Below are 23,083 nucleotides of genomic sequence, written 5' to 3' on the forward strand. Positions count from 1 at the left end.
GACGTGGGCTCCACTGCGGGAACGCGTCTGTGAGTGGCAAAGGTCACTGCTTCGCCCTCTTTAAAACCGAGGCTCAAACTGGTGTTTGGGATAACACGAACCGCTCGATCCCCGCTGCGCTCGGGCCTGGCTCGTACCTGCTGCTGGTTTCTGCCGCTGAAGCCTTAGGAAGCCAGGCTGGCTGAGGACCTGGTGCTTTTTCAGCTGGATCCCAGCCCTCCGGCTCGCGCTGGCACCTGCAGGCAGTCCAGTGCAGGATCTGCTCCGCTGTACCCTGCAGGGCAGGCTGCGTTTGTCATATCGTGACAGAGCTTAGAGGGACTGGGGCTGTTTTCAGGCACTTGAGGAAAAAGTTGAGCACTGGCATCGTTGAACTGGATGTTGGTGAAGTCCTGGGGAAGGGAACAGCTGTGAAAGAAGGTGAAGCGCGGCTGCTGTGTGCTCACACGCACGCACGCTTGCGTGGTGTGACAAAGCAGTTTGCCAAGACAAGCTTTCAGCCCTTGCCCCTCTGCCAGTCACCACCCAACGCGAGGGTGGGCAAAGACACCGAGGCAGAGGCGAGCAGCCCGGCCGCTGCACAACGCGAGGAGGAAATGTCTTCGGGCCACGGGCTCTGTATTGTGAAGGCAGAGAGACTCTCTCCTTCGGTGCCCACCTTTCACAGAATCACAGAATGGTAGGGGTTGGAAGGGACCTCTGTGGGTCATCTAGTCCAACCCCCTGCTGAAGCAAGGGGACTGCAAAAAACTTGTCGATTTGTCAACTGCAAACAACTCACCATCAGTCGGAGTGACAAAACCCGGCCCCGAGCCTGGCGAAATAGGTCCTACGTGTCGTTGCTGGTGGGGCTCCGTCTGCCCGGCTCCCATGGATCCAGGCACCCGGTCTGTACGGACCAGCGTGCCAAGATGGGTGGCAGCTCGCTTGCAGGTGCGTCGCAGAGAAGACGCTGTCTTCGGTAACGTGAACAGCAGCCACCATTTTGTTGGGCTGTTCCGCTGTGGCTGCCTGCCTGGCTTCAGCCAAGGGCATGGAGAGCCAGGAGGGGCTGCGCAGGAGGAACCCAGGCCCCGCTCCGGCGGGGTAACCAGGCTGCACGTCCAGGGGGGAGACCCTGCCAGGGGATGGCCCTGGGGCCAGGTCTGCCAGATGTTGGTCAGTATCTGACTCTTGATGAGATGGCTTTCAGTGTGCTGGAAAACACGGAGCTTTTCGTGGGGTTATGGGATAGTTCAGTCTGGAAGGGAAAGAGATCCAGAAGAGGCCCTAAAGCGCTAAAGGACTCGGGAGGTTTCGGTCCTTGTGGTAGATAAAGAAAGGAGGGAAATGGAGAATATCAGCTTTGGCTTGCATGGGCTTGAGAAACATCCATATAAAATCAGTCTGGGTGTAAAGCCCGAGTGCGTGGGGGAGCCTCAGAGTATTTTTCCCAGAGGGCTGGATCCCAGGGTGCTGCTTTGGAGCCGTGTCTCCATCACCCTCCCTGCTTGCTGTCCCTCTTCCATGCCACGGTCTCCCTCGAAGCATTAGGTCAGGGCAGGTTTGTGGCTTCGATGAAGACTCAGCGGTTTTCTCCTTGTGCAGGGCTGAAGTCTGGCCTCACGTCTACTTTACGTCACAGCAGTCAGCAGTATTGCTCTTAACTCCAGGGCAGATGTTAGCGCAGGGCCTTTAGCCTGTAAGTTTGATATGACTGGCAGTAAAAACAACCACCTTCCAAAAATACTCAAGCCTTACGAGCCTTCCCTAGTGCCCCCCAAGCAGAAGTGCCAGGGAAAGTCCACAGACTTCCCGGAGTGACAGAGATGGTTTCCTGCACTGCGGTAAAGCTTTATCAGCAGCAGGGTGTCTGCCTGGAACAGCAGCACGGGGCAGATGTAGCAGCACAGGACTCTGCCAGCATGGCCTCCTGAACCACCCTGCTTTGGCCAAGGTTCAGCAGGTGCCCAGAAAAATACCCACCTGCCTGCCCAGGAGGGATTCAAGCCTCCTGCTCAAAGGGAGGAGAAGGGTGGTACCTTCAGAAAGCCTCCCCGCTCATCCACCTGTGTTATAGAAGGGTCCTCGCACCATCAGAAATACCTGAGTGATGCAGGAGACGAGATTCAAGGAGACCCTGGAGACCCGAGATCACAATTTGGCTCCCGGATCTCCACCTGCCCACAAGACCACACAGCTTTTCACCTGTCAGGGTTGCAGCAGAGAGGAGCAGTAAGGATGTAGCGAGGAGGCTGCGAACAGGAGCTCTGCCTGCTTGCAGCAGGTCGGAGATGGCAAGCTCAAAGAAAAAGCATGCTGTCACCCATCCCTGAAATATTTAGTTCCCCTGCATCAAATCACTGTCAAGAGGGAGTCAAAGGGGATCCTGGAGAGAGCCGAACCCATGCACTGGTGTCCTTGCGCTGCTCCCACGTGAACAAGGCCACCTCTGTGCACAAGGCAAGAGCTCGCCCTGTCCCAAGGCAGCGAGGGGCTGCCTTTCTCGGCGCTGCCTGCATGCTTGAAACGCACGATGCCGGGGGGGGTTAACCACAGAAGCTCTGGTGTTGATATTTCCTGGCAATCCAGGGAAAATCGGGAGGGATTGCAACCAAGAAGGGAGGGAAGGGTGTGTAGCTGAGCGCCAGCCCGGTTTGGAGATCCTCCCCATTCCCCTGCACTGCGGTTCCCCAGGAGAGCCCAGCCCTCCGTCCCGTTCCCAGATGCTCCCAAGGGCGTTACTGCAGCGTGCCCATTGCCACTGGGGTTCTGCTGAGGGAGCCGACCAGAAGCTCCCCAACCCACGGGAAGAGGAGTCACAGGCTCTGCCGGCTCGGCTGCCCTGGAGCAGTGCCTGAAGCAGCCAGACAGGCTGCTTGGGCCCTGGTTTGGTTTGAAGCACCAAGCCCGGGGGTGGCTGCTCCTCAGGCTCTGTGGGATCAGGGGGGGACCCTCACACCTGCACAAGGCCAGAGGCTGATGCCAGAGGCCGGGTACAAGGTGCAGCCCCGGCTGGCATGGCAGCCAGGGCCTGCTCAGGGTGCTGCGTGCCCTGTCACCCATTGCTGCCTACAGAGGAGGGTCACAAACCAACCCCGCTCACAAGCACCTCCCGCAAAGGTTTTCCTTGCCCTGTTGAGACGGACAAACACGTCTCACGTGCCAGAAATCCTCATCTCGGGTGCCAGGGGCACGTTCCCACACGCAAAGCACGGCAGGGCATTGACCCACTGAGGCATTAGCCCACCCACTCACCTCTCCTTCCCCACTGCTCAGTACCCCGCCACGGCTTCTCCCCGGCGTTTCAGCTGGCCGGAGGAGCTGAGCACTGCCAGGGCAATGGCCGCCAAGACCCAGGGCAGGAAGGGGCAGCGGACAGGATTTTGCAACCACCCTGGCTGTCGTGATGGGCAGGTGTGGCACCAATGAACCCTGATGGCTCACAGGCCTCTAACCCAGCCCTGCCCTCGGTGAAGGCAGCTCTTTCTGTGGCTGGTGGAGTGGGAACGCTCCACATTTGGCGGTCTGGAGTCTTTCAACACCACCTTGGAAAGGGCCAGTGAATGCTTTCCTTTTTTTTGGTGTCCAGCTGGGGTACTGGCCCCCAAAAGCTTTTCATAATTTGAACTTATTTGAATTTTGTTCTTCCTGCTTCCCTCTTTTTTTTTTTTCTCTCTGTCTTATCAGTCTCAACCTGTCCAGATTTATAACCTAGAAAGGTAAAGTGCAGACCATCTGAACAGCAATAAACCAAAGTTCAGCCACCCATCAGTAATGCTCACCACTGCTGAGCAATTCGGAAAGCGAAACGCTGCCGCTTGATTAAGATCAAGCGAACAGGCACAGTCCGAGTCAACACCACCCTTCCCCGGACTGTTTACACCTCACTTTCCTCTCACTGAAGATGACCAGAGGTGGGAACTATCTAGGAGCCGAGACAGTTCTAACCTCTTCATGCATTGGAATTGCTGGCTGCCAGGAGAACTAGAGCTGCCACCCAAAGCCATGGCTCCCCCAGATTCTCACACCAGCAAATGCAAAGCAAAACCCAAGCCCTGACCCACCTCGTTGCTGTGGACAACACAAGCGGCTTGTCCTAGTCTGCTTCTCACTGCTCGTTGCCATCAACAGGACTCCCTGGGGTCACTCCTCACCCTACCACTGCTGGCAGCAGATGGTTGGCAACACGGAGGGCACTGGTGGGTGCTGCCCCTGGTCCAGGTGTTGCTCACGGGCGGTCACAGAGGGTTGGGGCTTAGGCCAGAACGGCGACTTGTGGACACGAAATCCTCCAAGCCAGGTGTGAGGCTTTCAGTAACTGTATGGGGGAGGAAGCAGTGACTGCCTTGGCTGCCTGTGCTGTAGATAAACACGGAGGTGTCCACATTTGCCTGAGCCCGAGACACTCCTTTCATCAGTAAATTCACTTTATAAAAGCACTGGGGAGAGGAGAAGAGAGAAAGGTAATTGCACCCACGACATCGCTTAATAAATCACAGGCTGGAGCCTGCTTTGGTTCCTGACACTGCTGCCTCTTAATTATAGCTGTGTTCGTCTGAGGAGACGGAGTAGGAGAGCCAGGCTTTATGCAGAAGGGAGCACTAATTAAAACCTCTCTGTTCCCTAGAAAGATATTCATGCTTTCCCCTGGGGAAGAAGCGAATGGGCTTGTCTCTGGCCATGCCCGCCGGGTAAGCTGTAGCGCTGACTTTCACACAGCAAGGCGGTTCGTCTGGTTGTCTGTGCCTGATGCTCCTGGCGTTGCTTGTGGCTGGAGATACAGGACTTTCAGAACTCCCTGAAGGAGGAAGAGGAATAACACGTATCCTAGGTAGCCTGTGCAGGTGCGGATGTTGCTTGTCTGGTGTGAAGTTAGGTAGGAGGGGACGGGGACGGCTCCTCCGCCGACGTACACTGACCACAACAGAGTTTTGCAAATTGTCCCTTGCTGAGACTCCAGCCCTTAGGATCTGACGCAGGCAGGACTTCTGTGATGGAGAGTGTGTTCCAGACTGTGTCCAAGCAAATCCTCTGATGGGAATTAGATGGACTTCGGCAGGCTTGACCCATGCTCAGAGCCACCTGAGAAGAGTCAGGTCCCTCAGGCTGGCAGGGGAAGGAGTCTCGTACCTCCAGGCACTGCACACCAGCATCTCTAGATGATCTCCAGGCAGGTGTACTGCTGGTTCTCCTCTATTTTTCCAACAGCTGAGAACACAAACCCTTCGAAATAGCAGAAGAGGAGTACATGTGAGCTATGGAGACAGCAGTCTGCCCCGCTGAAGTCAAAGGGGCAGTTCCCAAGCGGTGTAAGTCGGCATTCTCCGGCTGGCCCTGCAGAGTTTCAGTAGCAGAGAGCCCAAGCTGGTGAAGGGAGGGTCCAGGCCAGCATCCAGGCACGTGCTCACTCCAGCCAGGCACTCGAGGCCAGAGAAGGCTGGTTGCGAATAACACCGGGAAAGTTGTGGGTTGGATTTTTTCCCCCCATTTTTTGCAATAGAAGGGGCAGGGCCGGTGAGTAAATGTGACACGAAAGGCTCTCAGGGTTAACTGTAGAGCCGCAGGACTGTCAGGTTTGCTGCTGTCAGTTACTACTGCTCGAAAAAAAAAGCTGATAAAGTTTCACCAGCTGAAAAAAAAAAAAAATGCCAGAAAAGCTGCAGCTCAGTCAGATGAGCTGCTGCAGGAAACTAGGAAGGAGCAGGTTCAGCAGGATAAATTGAAAGTGTACCAGAGCTGTGCTCATTGCTGCTCTTTGCCAGTATGAGCAGGTAACACCCTAGGTGTGGTCGGGCCATCAGCTGCCTGAGCAATCCTCTGGACAGGGAAGCACCCTTTTCCCACTGCTCCGTCTTCTCCGAGCTTAAAAATAAAGAAGGAAGGGCCTCCATAGACGTGACTTAAGCTATGAAACCTCCAGTACTCTTCAGCTTGGAAGGGAGACAGCAGATCTCTCCTCGAGATCTGCGGTACTGCCCATGGCATGGAGACAGTGAATAAGGGAACAGTTGTTTACTGGTACCAGAGCTGGGGGACATCCCATCAAGCTGGCAGCTGGCAAGTGCGGCACAAACAAAAGGAGATGGCTGAGCACTCCGCGCCGAGCCGAGCTGCGGAGCATCTTGCCACAGGCCATTCAGGATGTCAAAAGTTTACACAGGTTGGCCAAATGCAGTTGGACAAATTCCGAGATGAGAAAGGGTACCGAGAGCTCTTAAATCCCACTGCTGGAGGCTGGGAAACTTTGCAGAGAGGCTCCCTGTGCGCCTGTCCTGTTCCTGTACTCTCCCCCGGGCATCTCCATGTGCTACAGCTGTGTGTGCTCTCCCAGCCTGCCACCCCAGCAGGAACGGAGCGTGGGTGATGGGAGAGGTGATGGACGACCCCACGGCCCGGCAGCTGCCTGGCTCCTCCGAGCCAAAAGGGAGGATGGCAGGGAGGAGAGAAGCTCCAGCCCCAGTAACTGCTCAGTGGAAGGAAACGTCATGCAAGTTTAATCACAGCCTAGGAAGCAAGGACTGAGGGTGGCTGGAAGAAACAAGCTGAGCAGCCAAAGCCCGCCTGCGACAGTCACGTGCAAACTAGACCAGACAGGTCCCCAGAACATCTGCTGCCCACCTGGCACAGGCCCAGAGACACTCCTGCTCTCCGCTCCCTGCCTGCCAAGACCCTGTGAGCAAGCGGTCAAAGGTTAGAAGAACGATCTAAAGCAGTGAGGAAGACTGCGGGAGCGATCCAGGCTGTCACCATCCTCGGCAGCCCCTGGTATTTTCCCTGGGGCGCAGCGTGTGACGCTGACTCCAACTCGACCGGTCCTTGCCAAGACAAGCGCACGCGGCTGCCAAGCTGCTGCTGGCAGAGGCCGTGCTCCGCTCCAGCGCCGCGTGAGCGACTGGCACTCAGCTCCTCTTGTCTCAGCATCCCGTCCCCCAGCAGCGCAAGCTGAAAGAGGACTTGGTTAGGTCATCACACCCAGCTTAGCAGTAGGGCCACCCTAGTCTCTTGCCAGCAGTAGTCCCCAGGGCAGGACTGAGGAGCACCAGGCATCGCACTCTGTCGTAGCCCAAGCGAGCCCCACAGAATCACAGAATGGTAGAGGTTGGAAAGGACCTCTGTGGGTCATCTAGTCCAACCCTCCTGCCCAGGCAGGGTCACCTACAGCAGCCTGCAGAGGACCTTGTCCAGGCAGGTCTGGAATATCTCCAGAGAAGGAGACTCCACAGCCTCCCTGGGCAGCCTGGGCCAGGGCTCCGTCACCCTCAGAGGGAAGAAGTTCTTCCTCGGGTTCAGCTGGAGCTTCCTCTGCTTCAGTTTGTGCCCGTTGCCCCTTGTCCTGTCGCTGGGCACCACTGGAAAGAGTCTGGCCCCGTCCTCCTGACCCCCACCCTGCAGATATTTAGAGGCATTTCTAAGGTCCCCTCTCAGCCTTCTGTTCTCCAGGCTGAACAAGCCCAGCTCCCTCAGCCTCTCCTCGGAGGGGAGATGCTCCAGTCCCCTCCTCATCATGAGTCCCCTCCACCAGCCGAGATGCAGCAGGGCTGTGTTTGCTGAAAGAGCATCTTCATGAAGGCTGGCAGCATCCTCTGGCAGACAGCCGTGGGCAGGAGGGCTGCGTCCCCGCCACAGCCAGGCCGCCGGGAAGGGGAATTACGGAAAGGGCTAAAAATGACACCTACTTATATTTATCTACAGTTGAAGGAAAACCACGCAGGAGGGCTGGCTGCTAGGGTTGCAGCTCTGCTGTCAGGAAAGCTGGTATTTGCTGAGGTGGAGGATAAATGACTTTGGCTTCTCCGCTCGCTCAGAGGCTCCCTGTCCCTCTCAAAACCATGTCTGTTCCTGTGCTCTCCGGGCCACCTGCCCCTTCCTCCAAAACGACCTTCCCAGAACGTGCCAGGTCCTTCCGTGTGCATCTTTAGACACGACCCTGCTTGCTTCTGCAAACCTTGCCTTGCTCCAGGGGTGACCCATAAACCTGCGGCTCGGCTGCAGATCAGTGAACCCAAAAGACAGCCAGCCCAGCGAGGAGAGCTTGCTGGTTTGAAACCACAGGCTGTGGTCACCACCACTCCTGGCTCCTCCTTTGGCTGCAGGAGAATCTACGTGGCCTGTGTCCGCACGACTGCGCGCCATCCTCCAGCTGCCCCAACCCTTGCATGCCCACCTGGCGTAAAAGGGCTTTCTTGCTCCTTCCCCTCTCCTTCTCTTTGAGCCTCACGGGGTCATTCAGGCCAGAAGGGACCTCGGGAGGCCTCTGGTCCAACCCAAAGCAGGGTCAGCTCTGAAATCAGAACAGGTTGCATCGGCCTTTTCTCAGTCTGTGCTTGAAAATCTCCAAGGACAGAGACAGCACGACCTCTCTGGCAACCTGCTCCCCAGCGCTGAGGTCCCCACAGCAGAAAACGTCTCCTTCGTGTCCCCCTGCAGAGCTTTGGCTTTTCGGGACCGGAGGTCCCTGTGCCAAGCCCCGGGGGGCACGCAGGTGTTGGCTAGTGAAACCTTTCCTCTCTGAGATGCTGCAGGAAGCTCTTCTCTCCCCTTCTCAGCCCTGCAATCTCTCCTGGTTCCTCCGAGCCCAGCAAACAGACCGCCCTCGCAGACTCCCATCCCAGGCCGCTGCTGCAGGGACCAACTGTGCCTTTTCCTCCTTGCCCTTGCAGGAGATTAATTTTTTTTGCGGCAAGACTGTTAAAACATTTCTGCACCGTAAGATTAGAAAGTGCCATTTAAAGTCTTCTGATAAACCCAGCCTCACACATCCTTCTATTCTAAATGAAACAAAGGGCAAAGGGAACACATTTTTGTTGTTTTCGGAATGTCCTCTCACGGGACTGTGCTGGTTACTGTGTAACTGGCTGTTCCTGCTGCAAAAACCCCTCCTGCTGGCCTCATCCACAGAGCTTGGTGGCTTTCCTGAAAGCCCAAACATCAGAAATCAGCCCAGATGACAGGTGATCACCCTGGAAAAGCTCAGAGTTTACCTGCATGCGTGCAGGGGAAGGCTCCACAGTTGGCAGCCACGCTGGCTTGAGCCATTCCCAGCCGCTCGCACTCCTTCGCTGTGCCCGCACGACGGCTTGTGGGGCTGGGCTGCGAGGCGGGTTCTGGAGCTGATCTGGCTGGAAAATAAACCAGTGAGAGCAGCTGGAGAATAAACCATTTTTTAAAAAATATATGTGGGGGGGGAATGAAGCCCAAGCCCCATCGGTTCCTGCTCGGGGTCGCAGTGCTCCTGCGCACAGCTGCTGGGGAAGAGATGGTGGCCAGGGACAGCAGGAGGTTGGGAAGTGCTGAAGCTGCTCCTGGAACCAAGGCTGTAACTTGTCATTGCTAGGAGAGAATAAGGACCATTCACTTGTCATTAGCCCAGGTTTCAGAGCGAAAAATCAAGCAGGAGTTCAAAAGCAGGAGGGAGAACCTGCCAGAAGAAGATTGCTGTATCTAACGGCACCCCCAAGGTTAACACAAGGAATCTCTCTAGCAGGCTTTGCTGACAGAAAGCTCCAAATGCTACAGCTCGGCCCAGAGCCACACACAGGCCAGCAAGATGAGTTGCTTACAAAGAGGTTAAAGTGAGCAGGCAATGCATGAGCCCCTTTGGATCAGCAGCACTCGCGTCCAGCCCCTGCTCTTCCCAGCTCAGGCACCCGCATTGCACCCCTCCTCCAAGCCGTGCAGTCGTTCTTGTGTTCCTCTTTGTGAGACTGTAACATTTTCCAGCACCCTTTCGCTGATGGGAGCAGAGCCCTGCAGAGTCCGAAGGACGCGCAGAAGGACGCACAGACCCGTGTCAGACCACTGAAATCTCGTCTGTGATGAGCAGTTTGTGTCTTAGGAAAGGAGCGAGTTTCCTGCGTAGGGTTTTGGAGAATAACACCTGGTTCTCTTCCCCTCACTGGTTTTCTGTGGCTGTGCATCTTGTCTTCCGAATCCACAGACAGAGCAAGGCTGTCCTCAGCTGGACGTGAAAGTCCAGTTAATTCTTTTGCAGCAGAACAAGTTCTGCATCAGGAATCAACATCAGGGTTCCTGTGGGAATCCAAAAATCTCAGCATGTTGCAGATGAAACGCATAAATGACTGACAGCCAAAGCACGTGCTGATGAACTCTCATTTCTGCCTTTCAGAGATGAGTGCAAAGTGATAAACCACAGTTCTCCATATAGAGTTTTACCTACTCTGACATATACATGAAAATACCAACAACAGAAAGAAAAAAGCTGGATTAGACAGCTACTGAGAAAGGCCCAGATGCTGCTGCAGGGACATTTTGCGCTTACTCCCACCCTCGGGAGCACTGCCAGGAGCCAGGTGGATGATGCACCCGTGTTGATCCGAGCTGCACCCGCAACCGGTGCCCGTGCCCCGAGACAGGAGCTCAGGGGTACGTCAGCAGCATCTCCCCAGCAGCGAGCCGTGCTCTGCCAGCACGGACATCTATTTCTGGGCCCAGTTCTGGCTGCCTGTGCTCCTGCTCCAGCTCCCACCTGGCATCTCGGGGCACCCTGGGATGAGAGGGTTGAGGAAATCAGCAGCAGCCCCGGAGCGAGACCCCGCTCGCCCTCCGTGCTCGCAGGGCTTGGGAGAAGCGGCCGTCGCCTGCACCCCGTGGGCAGCACCAGAGGAAAGGTGCCAGGTCAGAGCCCCGGGTGCATCTCAAGGGGCCGAGTACCCCCTGTAAGGAGCACCCCCATCCCCTGCTGCACCAGAAGCTGACCTGAGCCCTGCCACGTCTCTGGGAGCATGGCTGCCACCAGGTCACTGAGCTGGTTAAACTGATGTCAGCTTGTTTTCCTGCAGTGACACTCAGAGCCGAGCTCCCCTGTGCCAAGTTTTAGCTCAAATGAATTGTTAGCAAGTGGCCAAAAATACACAGACAGGATATGAGTAGGAAGCACAAAATGGGGTGGGAAGAGGTGGCAGCGAATGTTGTCATGATTAGCCTAAAGAAGGCTGGAAAAGCCTTAATCAAAAGTGATTTTCAAGAGATGAATCCCCTCCCTCAGATCTTCTGCCCCACCCTCCCAGCAAAAACCCCAGGGCAAGTTTGACAGCAGAAAATGAAAATTATTGATGCATTAACTTCCCCAAGCCTGAACTGCTGTAGGCAGACATTTGGAAGGGGAGAAGGGAGCAGAGTGAACTAGCTACTCACTGGTGCAGGCAGAGCGAGACAGGCTGCAGCCCTCTCCCTTTCTTTGGGGCAAGATACCATGGGTGACCTTCCTACACAGGGAGATAAATCTTGGTTCAGATTTACCAATCTCGCTGGAACCCCAAAGACTGCCAGACGACCGTGCTGGAGACAAACTGAAGCTAAACATGGCCCCCGAAGCGGCTCTCAGCCTAATAGCAAGCTTTTCTCTGATGGAGAAAAAGCTCTCGGCACATTGACTGTCCTGCTGCATGTCTGAATTTCTGCCAGGCCAGTGAATCAGCGTTTCAGGGAGTGACCAAAAATGCCCTTCCTTTAGGAGGAGGGGGGGGAAACGGCCCACCGACCTCAACGCCTCCGTCTTGCTCATGAACCGGTCGGCGCAGAGGGGTTCATTTACACACAAAACTCCTTCGGCCCCTCCTGAGGGTTGGTGAGGGACCAGCCATACCACCCAGTCATCTTTTCTTCAAGCACTTCAGCCCCGTTTGGGCTGGCACTAGCCAGGCAAGTGATGTTCAGGTTTAAGTATCACAGTTCTCCTGGGGCTAAAGCCTTTACTGGGAGGCAACGTGGAAAACTAATCAGCCTGCCCAATTTACTTTTTTATTATTTATTCATTTTTACAGGTCTCCTGTAAAAGCAGTAACAAACTAGGACTGGTGAGGCTAGCTTGTAAGGATGGCACAGTATTAATAGGAGGTGGGGTCACAGTGTACTTACACATTAACGCAATCATTTAATGAACAATTAAGGCACTTGAGTGATTAGCTCAGAGCCCTCATGACAGCAAAGGCCAATCTCTTACCTATCTACGTGGCCACAGCTGGCAGCAGGTGACCAGTACCCACTGGGGACTAACAGGGACCACCCAGGTATTATTAGTGTGCTGTCAGCATAGACATGGCAGCTGATGGCTGGGCGAGAGAGCTTTAAAGCTTCTGGAAGAAGCAGTTTTGCTGCGGGTGCTTGGTGTAAACACACCACCACCTTCCAAGCGTGGATGTGACAGCCCTGAGCAAGTCAGCTTTTTTTCCTTGGAGCCCCACCATAAATACGAACACTTTGCCTTGACACCACTGCGGGAAGCAGCGGGGACACAGCAGGAACCCGCACACCTTCCCCATCCCCGGCCGCTAGCCCATCCCGCCCCACCGGTGCCAGCCTCTTGCCGAGTCTCCCAGCTGTTTCACAAACACCTTCGAGCCTGGAAAAGCCATCAGAGCAATGAGAGACCTTGCTGTACAGCGAGGTGCACGTGAGGAGCAGCTCTGGGAGTCGGCGCTTGCAGCCAGGAGAGGCGAGCACGCTGCCGGTTACGCGCAGGGTTTTGGTGTTTCGGAGCGCGGAGGCGATTCAGTGCCCTCCTTCAGGCTGGGCTGGAGCCGCACAGGGCAGTGCCTTGGGCCGTTACCCGTCCTGCCCTGGAATACGACACACGCAGGGTCACTCCCTATTTTTACTGGCCTGACGTCCCAGTCCTGATTTCTACACAGAAAATCAAAGATCCCTTTCATCAACAGAGTCAGCGTCAAATCCTCTCCCCTTCTAAAAATCACAGCTATAACCCCCTTGCTGCCGGTGAGCCGGCTCCTGGAGTCCGGCACCAGGCTAGGAAAAAGGGACCATTTTTTGCGGGAAGGAATGGAATAAGGACGCAGGGCAGAGAAACCTTCAGCCTGACAACCACCAGCACAGTTCTTCAGCAAACTTTCCTGGTACCAGGCACGCTACGCCCACAGGTCCTGCCAGCACCGGCGCAGGATGGCTGGAGCCCTCCAGCCTTCCCCTCGCGTCCTGCCCGGACAGACCCACGGCCAACACCAGCCTCCCACAGCTCCTTCCTCCCCACGGCTCCCACCTGCCAGTCGCCGGGTGAGGGGACAGGCTTTGCTCACAGAAGCTGCGGGCACAAATCAAAACAGGACGGAGGAAAAAGCTGGAGAATTCCCCACAATTCCCTTCCCGGGAAGCCTAGGGAAGACGTCACGTTGTTTTTAATTCGTGGGGAGTGCAAGTGACTCACACTTTCTCCCATTCAGGTAGTTCTGGAGTCTTTTATTTTAAACCATTTAACGAGCTGTTATCCTAGGTACACGCTCATCCATCTCCTCCCATCCTTCCAAAAGCGTCTGTTAATATTTGGCATGCTATTTCTGGGCCCGGTTCCCAAACTTGCTAAACCGCAGCCCAAGCGTAGATAACGCTCAGCTTGGCACCCCTGGCAAGAGACGGGCTCAGCAGCCACACAGCAAGCCCCAACCTGCTCCGTGTTTTCCCTCCACCTGGCTTCTGCGGGATTCCTCCGACAGAGAGGGAAAGTGTAAATTCAGGAGCTGTGACTCAGCACGGGGACTGCAAACACGTCTCTCAGAGGGGCAGTGGAGTCTGCTTCCAGCTTTTCCCCGAGATCATGGAGATTGTGGCTGTTTGTGCATTTTTCCTGGGTATTTATAGAGCAAGGCACTGTCTAGACTTGCTTTTGGTTGTGTTTCTTGAAGGAAGGTTTTACTTTCTGGCAGGAATATAAAAGCTCCTAGTTTGGTTCAGCTCGCCTGCAGAGCCTTCCTCTCCTCCAACCTCTGCGGGCACCGAGAGCCTTCAGCGCTGCCTGGACACCAGACCTGGACCCAAACCAAGGTCTGTGTGTGGATCACCCCTGGACTGGAAAGAGCCAGGCACACGCGTGTGTGCGTGTTTGGGGCGACACGGGGGTAGCTCCCCATGCTCTCTCTAGGTAGTCTGTGAAATCTTGCATCAGGAATTTGTAAATATTGGCACTTTTGCTCTGTGGTATCACTTTGTGTTCCTGAGCATTAACTCCCAAGCCTCCATCTCATCTTGGCGGATCAATAATAAAGGCAGCAGATCACAGAATCACAGAATGTTGGGGTTGGAAGGGCCCTCTGTGGGTCACCCAGTCCCACCCCCTGCTGAAGCAGGGTCACCCAGCGCAGGCTGCACAGCACCGCGTCCAGGCAGGGCTTGAATATCTCCAGAGAAGGAGACTCCACATGCATTGCCTCCAAATCTCTAGTGTGATCTAGCGGGGCTGTGTGGCCTCCCGGGAGCTGGTCATGCCAAGCCCAGCCGCCGGACAAGCGTGTGGGCGTTCCCCTCTGGATGCTGGGAAGTCTGCCTAAACATTTTCCCAGGAAATATTTTTTAAGCACAAATTATTGTTTCTGAGGCAGTGAGTGATCAAGGCACAGGCTACTTGGGTGTGATCCTAGCAATGGGTATAAATCTTATCCCGACGCTCCGCGATGTTTGGGCACAGTGCAGAAGGAGGGGGGACTCAAACAAAAAGCGGCAATCGGGGTCCATCAAAGCTGGCAGAACGTGGCTGCAGATCTGAGGTGCTTCAGTCTAAGAGAGCTGCTGCCACTTCTCCCGTGGAGGCTGAAGAACGCTTGGTTCTTCTCTGCTCAGACCTGCGCTGACCTGTTGGGCCGGGTTATGTTTATGTAGGTGCTTGTCTTCTGGAGAATCTCTGCAATGTGAAAAATCCCATGTACAGAGCAGGGAGTGCTTCTTCCAGACACCTCGCAGGCTGCATGCACCTCCTATGGTTCTAACTGGTGTAACTCACCACACGCCATGCACACCCTGAAACTACGCACGCGGTCACGCTCACCTCTTCCATAGGGGCCAGCGTCTTCCCAAAGTCACCTGTGATCTCGAGTGGCTCTGTCACCGTAAAGATAACTTGAAAGGGTGCCACGGGGGGGAGGGAGGAAGGAAAGGACAATAGGACTCACCACTTTTCAAAACCTGGGGCACTGTAAAGACATCTCAAACAATGCAGATAAGAATGGGGACTGCTAGGGTCACCAGACTCTCTGAGAAATATCAGTTCAATGTGTTCCCCTTTTCAAAGCAGGAAGCACCAGCAACAGGTTAAAAGAGTCATGAAGTTCCAGCTTGGTCCCACTGAACCACCATGATTTGGAAGGCCTGACTTGCAAAGACAGGGTTTGGAAATTTCAGTCTTAAGATGGGACGAGATCCTTGCCTGCTTGTGTTTACAAAGGAGCAGCAGCAGCATGTTCATTTGTTGGGCTGTCAGCCTCCTTGCTCTGGATTTGGGTTTCCCCTGATGCTTGCTGACTAACCCAGTTATCTTTATGAGTGCATGTTCTTGGTAGAGACCCTACCGAGCAGGTCTGACTTTCTTTCAGTGAGCCCTGACAGCCGTCCTTACTAGCAGGTTCAGAAAAGTGACTTAAAGCAGGAGAAGGGTGGTTTCATCATTAGGAACCATCATCATTAGGGTCTCTTCATCAAGAGACCCAGGTTAAGTTCTCAGTTCTGCCGTAGGCTCGCAGGGTGCATCACACAAGCACTTGAGAAATCGAAACCAGGGCATGTGAATTTAGATCTCTCGGTGCCACGTGAGGAGCGCTGAGCGCACAGATCCCAGTGCCTCACCAGCACCTGAAAGCTGGTTTTTAGTGGACCGATGTGGGATTGTAGCCTTGCCTCTCTGCCAGCTCCTTCAATACAGCCACAGTGGGCAGGAGAGATCGTGGGAGTCGGCAGGGTGCTCCGAGGGGCTGGGGGGGGCTGCCTGGAGCTTGGACAGTGCAGGACACAAAGATCAGGGTGCCTGCGCTCCCTTTGCTACTGAGTAGAAGCAGACTCAGCTTGTGGGACGGTCCATCAAACAGCTTTCACAGTGCGACGTTCCCTTACGAAAACAGCCAGCAGCCCTAACAGACAGCGCTTTGTTGTCCTGGGAAATCTAAAAGATAACATCACGTGGTCGCCAGCTAATGTTTCTAACCGACGCGTTATGTCACTCGCCGAGGCTTTCGCCAATCTAGCGATTCTGCCCGGCCCATCCAGCTGGCACAGGCGACACGCACAGACAGCAGCCCCCTCGTTACACCTCCCCGGGCAGCGCTTCCATCCCATGTGTTTCACCAGTGCCCAAGGCCCATCATCTGGCTTGGCGCAGAGGCGTCCCTCGCCACGTCCTCGAGCACTTTGCGCGAGCTGCAGAACGAAGCCGTTCCCCACCACCACCTTTGGGTTGAGCTGAGGGGGCACAAGGGACCACTGTGCGTGTTGGCATCGCTCCAGGTGGTCCCAGCCCAGAAACGCTTTAGTCTGCAGACATCAAACCTTATTTGACCCCTTTTTGTGACACATTGGTTAAACCAGCAGTATCAGTGCCATGGCTTCAGGTAGGAAATCGTGTTTCAGTAGCAGCTTGTGGGCAATTCGGAAGTCCTGTCAGACCAGGCAGATTTCAGCGGGATGACTGACGGAAACCAAGCCAAGGTCTGTTCGAGATGGGTTAGAGCATGCTAGGAAACACTTCCTATTACTCCTAGGTAGCTTAGCAGTTTTTAAGGCCTGGGGGGGTTGCCATAATTTTCTACTGCTGTTCCAGCAAAAGCTGTTGCATTTTGACCCTGCCACTAAAATCATATATCCTTAATGGCCTCTGGTGCCAACAAACCTTCTCCAGCACACGCTACTTGATCGCAGTCTTTAAAGGTACTCTTAGACCATGATGAAGAACACTCACAAACACTAGATGCTGCTATTGCTATTAATAGTGATTATAATACTAATAGCCCTAAAAAAGACACTAGCATTTCACATTGTCAAGTTGTCCAATCTTCACTCCAAGTCCAGAATTTTTCCACAATCCCTTTCCATTTGCTATAAGAACAAAAATGCATGACCGCAGCAGATAAGGGAGAAGCATTCCTAATAAAAATAATGGACAATAGACAAGAAGGCTCTTATTCTTTCCCCTCCCATAGAGCTTCTCCACCCTTGCAATATTGCAGCTCCCTCTTCAAAGAGACTCACAGAAAGCCAAAACAATGCATGGCCCGCTTCCATTTGCTGTAGAAGTACAGAGATGTAGCACAGACAACAATCACAGAATCACAGAATAGTAGGGGTTGGAAGGGACCTCTGTGGGTCATCTAGTCCAACCCCCCTGCCCAAGCAGAGTCACCCAGAGCAGGCTGCACAGGACCTTGTCCAGGTGGGGCTGGAATATCTCCGGAGAAGGGGACTCCACAACCTCCCTGGGCAGCCTGGGCCAGGGCTCTGTCACCCTCAGAGGGAAGAAGTTCCTCCTCATGTTCAGACGGAACTTCCTGTGCCTCAGTTTGTGTCCAAAAAACAATGCCAGGCCCCTATCACAGCTCTGCCTGTCTTCGGGAGGATATTTGACCTCAAAGGATAAGACCGTCCGGAAAGTCAGGGAGTGAGATTTCCTTCGCTTTAAAGTACAACATGACTTCACCCGCCTCGACGCCCTTCAGCACTGCCTTCTGCTGGCCTCCCTAAGGCTCTCTGTTTCAGCACATGAGATCTCCTGGCCCGGGACGGGTCACGGTGCCAGGCTTTAGCCAGGCAGTTAAGCTTCCCCTGTCAGTCCCCCCAGCAGAAGCGTAGTGCTGCTGTCTGTCCCTGTGGCCAAAATTTTGAGCCTGGTTTAGCTGCTGGAGCCCCTACCCCATTAAACACCACGCTCACGTGCAAGGCGTAGCTGGCTTGCGTGGTGACCCACGGAGAAACGCTGCCCTGCACCATCAGAAGAGTGGGTGATGGTCTCAAAACTGGATTTGATCAGGCTGAGTGAAAGGCAACCCCTGCGCAGCCACATCACGCTGCTAGATCTGCCTCGTGCTTCCCCTCCTGCGCGTGCTCGTCCGGAGGAGAAAGCAGCCGCACCCTGCAGGGAGACAGGAGATCAGGAACCCTCTGATCAGAGAAGTGTGATCCACAGCTGAAATGACAGCGGGGAGAAGACAACGTGCGCATCAGAGCTTGCAGACTGCCAGAGCTCTTCGGGATGGCCCCAGGGGGAGGGGGAAACGTGGGGAAAGCCAGACCCACGGCTACAACCCCATCCTGTCTCTCGTGTCTTATCTTTGGCTCCGTCCACACTTAGAGGTGAAGTACTCTCAGTCCTTTCTTCAGCTGACCCAAGTCCAGTTCTCTCTCGATTTAGCAAAACCATTACAAAGTCCCCACCCCCAGCCTGCCATCCAGGATTAAATTAGTATCAGGCAATTTAAACTGAATTAAAAGCTCTGGCGTGAGGCTCTGTCCTGGTTTAACTTGGCCAGCATCACACCACACCCTCATTTCGATTAACACAAGTCTGAACACAGACATAGCCCTTAAAGCAGCGGTAAGAGCTAGGCAAAGGTTAAATAACAAAAACAGCGTGAACAAATAAAAAGAAGGGACCCCAGCCCCAGCAGGACAAGGACCCGCTGGCTGGGCAGGCGCTGGCATTGCTTCCAGTTCCATGCTGTCCTTCAGACGCAGGCACCCTGGAAGCGAGGACGACCTTCCAGCGGCGCTGGGCGAAGGGAGGGGGACACTGGGGTTTTACTGCGTTACCAGCACCAAGAGGGACCCCTCTACACTGCCCTGGTGAGGCCTCATCTGGAGTACTGTGTCCAGTTCTGGGCTCCCCAGTTCAAGAAAGATGAGGAGCTACTGGAGAGAGTCCAGCAGAGGGCTACAAGGATGGTGAGGGGACTGGAGCATCCCCCCTACGAGGAGAGGTTGAGGGAACTGGGCTTGTTCAGCCTGGAGAACAGAAGGCTGAGAGGGGACCTTATAAATGCCTACAAATATCTGAAGGGTGGGGGTCAGGAGGATGGGGCCAAGCTCTTTCCAGTGGTGCCCAGCGACAGGACAAGGGGCAATGGGCACAAACTGAGGCACAGGAAGTTCCGTCTGAACATGAGGAAGAACTTCTTCCCTCTGAGGGTGACGGAGCCCTGGCCCAGGCTGCCCAGGGAGGCTGTGGAGTCTCCTTCTCTGGAGATATTCCAGACCCGCCTGGACAAGGTCCTGTGCAGCCTGCTGTAGGTGACCCTGCTTGGGCAGGGGGGTTGGACTAGATGACCCACAGAGGTCCCTTCCAAGCCCTACTATTCTGTGATTCTGTGATTCTGACCAGGGATCGCTCGATGGGACACGTCAGAAGGAGCGGGTTGTAATCGGCCCCTCGCTGATGTATCAGCGGTGTTAACGCACCGCAGCTTCTGCTCGGCCAGGTGCCAGACTTCTGGAGCCTCACGGTACAAACGGGGCTGCACGCGGCACAGAACCCGTCTGCTGTGTCGTGGGTGGTGGGTGTTCCACCACACGCTTTGAGCAACGCGTCGGCAAGTCGCTCCGGTGCCGGCGGGGTCCGGTAGCGTTTCCACTAGCCAAGGTACACGATAGCTTATCCTGCCTTGCTCTAGGGAGCCCACCTTATCCCGTCAGTACTTTCTTATTAACTACCATGAGATAAAGAATTGGCTTATTTTGTGGCTGGTCCCACTTCACTCACAAAGCTGGGGAGGGACCTCTGCCAGTGCCATGGGTTCTGCTCCTCTGGCAGCCACGTAGGGTTTGGCCAGATGGGTTCCTCTAGAAGCAGGAGTAGATGCCCAGAGTTTGTCTTTCAGACAGAGCTTGTGAAGGAGAAACAAAACCAAGAGTGACCTTGGCTGCACCCCTGGTTCCTCCAGCTGTTTCACAGCTGGGGCCTGGGAGCAAGCTCTGAACTCCACGGGCCGGACTCGGTGCCACTTACCCGCTGCAGTAACCTGGATTTCAGCCCATTAAGGACACGGCCCTGGGGCAGTAAGTGAAAGGGAGCCAGAAATATTACATTAATATGCAGAAACATTCCCAGCTATAACCATCAGCCACGGGACTAAAGCGATCGGCTGGCGCAAAGCAAACAGCCCAGCGCTGGGTTTATTAGAGCGCGTTCCCCGTGCTGGGTATCTCATGCTAATGCACGCAGAGATCCGGGAGATAAGAACAGTTTGAGGACTGTAAAAGGAAACCAGCAGACAGCTATTAACAGAGGAAAAATTCACAGGTACCCAAGCTTGGGCACAGGGACGGGTTTTATTACGCTCAGAGGGGTTGGCAGAACACCGAGTTTCTATTCCAGCGTGGATATGAATTTATATCTGCGTGTGCGTGTGCGCACAGACTTTAGTAACCACAAGAGAGATGAAAAAGGGAGAATTTAATCCACTAGCTACAAAACCAGAGTAATTTCTAGCAGCGTCTCAGTGCTGAGGAGCATTACTGTGACACGAAGCAGGCTGGAAGCCGCGAGGCTGAGCCCAAAGCACGCCGGGGTGCTCCCCGCCGGCTGCGTGCACGCGTGCGGCTGTGCCGTGGGGTGCGTGGCATGCAGCAAGCTGCGTGCTTCGCCCGGAGAGCCGGGTCGCCACAAAACACATCCCTCTGACAGGCCGGCACTTCTGTTACAGTCAGTGAGAAAACTCCGCTACCTGCCCTCGCCTCAGGGTGAAGCACAAGGAGCAAAATACCACGAGTGTTTCCAACACGAGAAATAAAAACAGGCACCGAAGGAATCTGGCGGTACAGTCAGTCCTGCAGCCTCCAGAGGGGAAATCCCAGGTGCCAGGATGATTCCAAAGTGTTCCCCAGGGGTCACACACGATTTAGGCCAAACTCAGCTCAGGAAAACCTCTGCGAGGCAGCTCCACCGCCTGCCAGGGACGGCCGTCGCAGCGGCCCATGGCACGCACCAAGCACGTTCAGAGGTCCCCTCACAGGAAATCCCACCGAAAACAGGGACGAATTTCTGCCTTCAGGCCAACGAGTATTTTAAAGTGATAACTTTGAATTCTGACAGCCTCATAATGAGGTGAGCGGGGTTTGACCCAGGCAGAGCAAAAAAGAGGCGCCGAGTGCCCAGCCCACAGGCAGGTGCCCCCTGACCTTTTCAAAACTGGATTAAAAAAAACTTAAAAGACCTTGTCTTGGCTTTCCTTCAACTCCTGCACTGGAGCAGAGGTGAAGGTCTTGGATGCTAACACAAAGCATCCCCTGAGGCTTTTTTAACACCTTGTTTTCACCTTTATTTTTTTTTTCCTCCCCTTGCATTGCTGCTCTCAGAGCAGAGCCTGGATCTCTCTCCCATCTTCTCTCACATTATTTATAATTCTCATCTGAAAGAGGAGGGAAAAAAAAACAATCTGTGAGTGGAGCCTGTCTGCCTCTCACCACGCTCTCAAACCACCACAGTAAATTTTTCGCCCTCCTTGTGCGGCCGGTGGAGCAGCATCCACAATTATCTCATTTTTCTTTATGCAGGCAATACCCTGGAAAGGATACTTTAATAGCTGGTATAGAGCTTAAATTGCCACATAACAAAATATAATGGCACTATAGGCATGGAAAAATTACTCAGGACACTTATGAGCACATGGCCACGGGGATTCGTACGCTTGTTAACAGGCCATGAAGGCAAAGGCCACATCAGTCCCTGCTGAACTGCAGGCAGGGCTGCTTTGCTAGAAAAACATGTGCTGAATTACCACAAAGCTGGGGCGTGCCTGGAAGGGACGGGCAAGAGGGAGAGGTGGAAACAGGTACGCTGGGATGTGTCATCTTCAGCCCAGGTCGGAGCTGTGAGAGGTGTCTGAGCCACGAGGCAGAGAGCGGCAAGAACACCCCATCGCGCTCACCAGATTGCTCTCATCCGCCTACACTGCTGCTTGGAGCCCCCAAGTTAGAGGTGGAAAGAGCAGCACGCCTGTGGATAAATCATCCCATAGCGTGTTTTCTAACCACTAACCCTGCTGTCTGCTCCTTCTTCTGCAGTTGCCTGTCCTGCGAAGCGACATGAGTCTCAAGGGATCCCTCAGCAGCAACCCCGGCTCATCAAAGTAAGGATCTGTGGTGGGCTTCCCCATTTCATGGCTGACACCACCACTCCTTCCTGCCACCCAGGTGGATGCTCCCAGAGGTCCCACTTGACCCCCAAGTCCTTGGTGCTTGTTTCACCCTTCCTGAGCTCCTCACAAGCTGTGGCCATAGCCAGCATCGCTGCCTCGCACCTCATCCACGCTGTGGCTTAGTAATGCACTAAGGTGCGCAGAGAGGAGAGGGAGCCTCTTTACCTGTGGCTTGGGGGCTGCGGCAGCCCATGGCAGCTTCCTGATGGAGCTGGAGCCACCAGCTCTCTCCCTCCTTCCTGCCTGCTCCTGGTCTCTGGAGAGCAGGGTGCCGGCAGCACCGTGAACCGCTGCCTGCCCTCAGGGGGACACGGTGACAGAGCAGAAAGCAGCCACCGGCCACCCCCTGGCTCACTGCACTCTGCAGGACAGCCCGACCACAGCACCTGAAACCCTAAGGTCCTGCTTTGATCCTCCCCTGCCAGGCCTGAGACAGAGAAAACTCCGTTATCTCCTGGCTGCACACTCCTATGTACAGCCCAGGCATGGGGGGGGGGGCCCTACAGGGGATGTGACCCATGCTTAGAGACCCGACACCCCAAAACTCCAGTGTTTACACACAGTTACATCCTTCTGCAGTTTTACATGGGACTACATCTGAGCCCCTGCCTTGAAGGAATACATCTCCAAAGGGTCTGTTTATAAGGGATCTTAATCTTGGCACTTGCACTGCCTCAGGTTCAGACAGACCCGGATATAACAAGGAGGGGTCTCCGTTTGCCTGCGCTGCTCCCGGTGACAACCCCACTGCGAGCCGCTGGCCTTAAAACAGCCCCTCCAGCAGCAATGTCCTTCCAGGGGACGCTGCGTGTGAAGGAAGGTAACTCTAGCGGGGACAGGCCTTGACGGGCTCCTCTGTCTCCTGTTTCCAGCTGCTGGGTTTAGTGACAGGGGCGTGCGGTGTGGATAACAGCTAGGGTTGCACAGGGAGCCACCAGCGCGGTCGGAGAAGCAAACGCTTTGCCTGTAATTCCGAGTCACCCCACGTCCGATGGACGTGACGAGGAGGGCAGGGCGGCTGTGCCGATCATCGTGCGAGCTGCAGCATGAAAGCAGATGTTAAAAAGACCCAGAGCTGACGGTTTATTCGCACCTTCCTTCTTTTACAGTGGCAGCATGGGCAGAGCAGACGGAGCCTCCAAGCTGAGCGCAAAGGACCTGTACGGTAAGTCATGCCCACAAAC

At 54.8% G+C, this 23,083-nt stretch overlaps 2 protein-coding genes across 2 annotated transcripts in view; one reads left to right on the top strand and one right to left on the bottom strand.

Annotated features, from left to right (window-relative positions):
* GATD1 (glutamine amidotransferase class 1 domain containing 1) overlaps window positions 1-23,083 on the bottom strand; it is a 109,710-nt gene that overhangs the window by 16,948 nt on the left and 69,679 nt on the right. The gene's annotated exons all lie outside the window — the stretch shown is intronic.
* The window catches only part of EPS8L2 (EPS8 signaling adaptor L2), a 66,233-nt gene that overhangs the window by 1,513 nt on the left and 41,637 nt on the right, over window positions 1-23,083 (top strand). Inside the window, exons 2-3 of the mRNA XM_075425106.1 lie at window positions 21,766-21,830; window positions 23,009-23,064. Of these exons, the coding sequence (XP_075281221.1) occupies window positions 21,787-21,830; window positions 23,009-23,064 (100 nt within the window). The 5' untranslated portion in view covers window positions 21,766-21,786. The remainder of the gene's footprint in view (window positions 1-21,765; window positions 21,831-23,008; window positions 23,065-23,083) is intronic.

This window comes from Opisthocomus hoazin, chromosome 7, assembly GCF_030867145.1.
Source record: "Opisthocomus hoazin isolate bOpiHoa1 chromosome 7, bOpiHoa1.hap1, whole genome shotgun sequence".
Lineage (NCBI taxonomy): Eukaryota > Metazoa > Chordata > Aves > Opisthocomiformes > Opisthocomidae > Opisthocomus > Opisthocomus hoazin.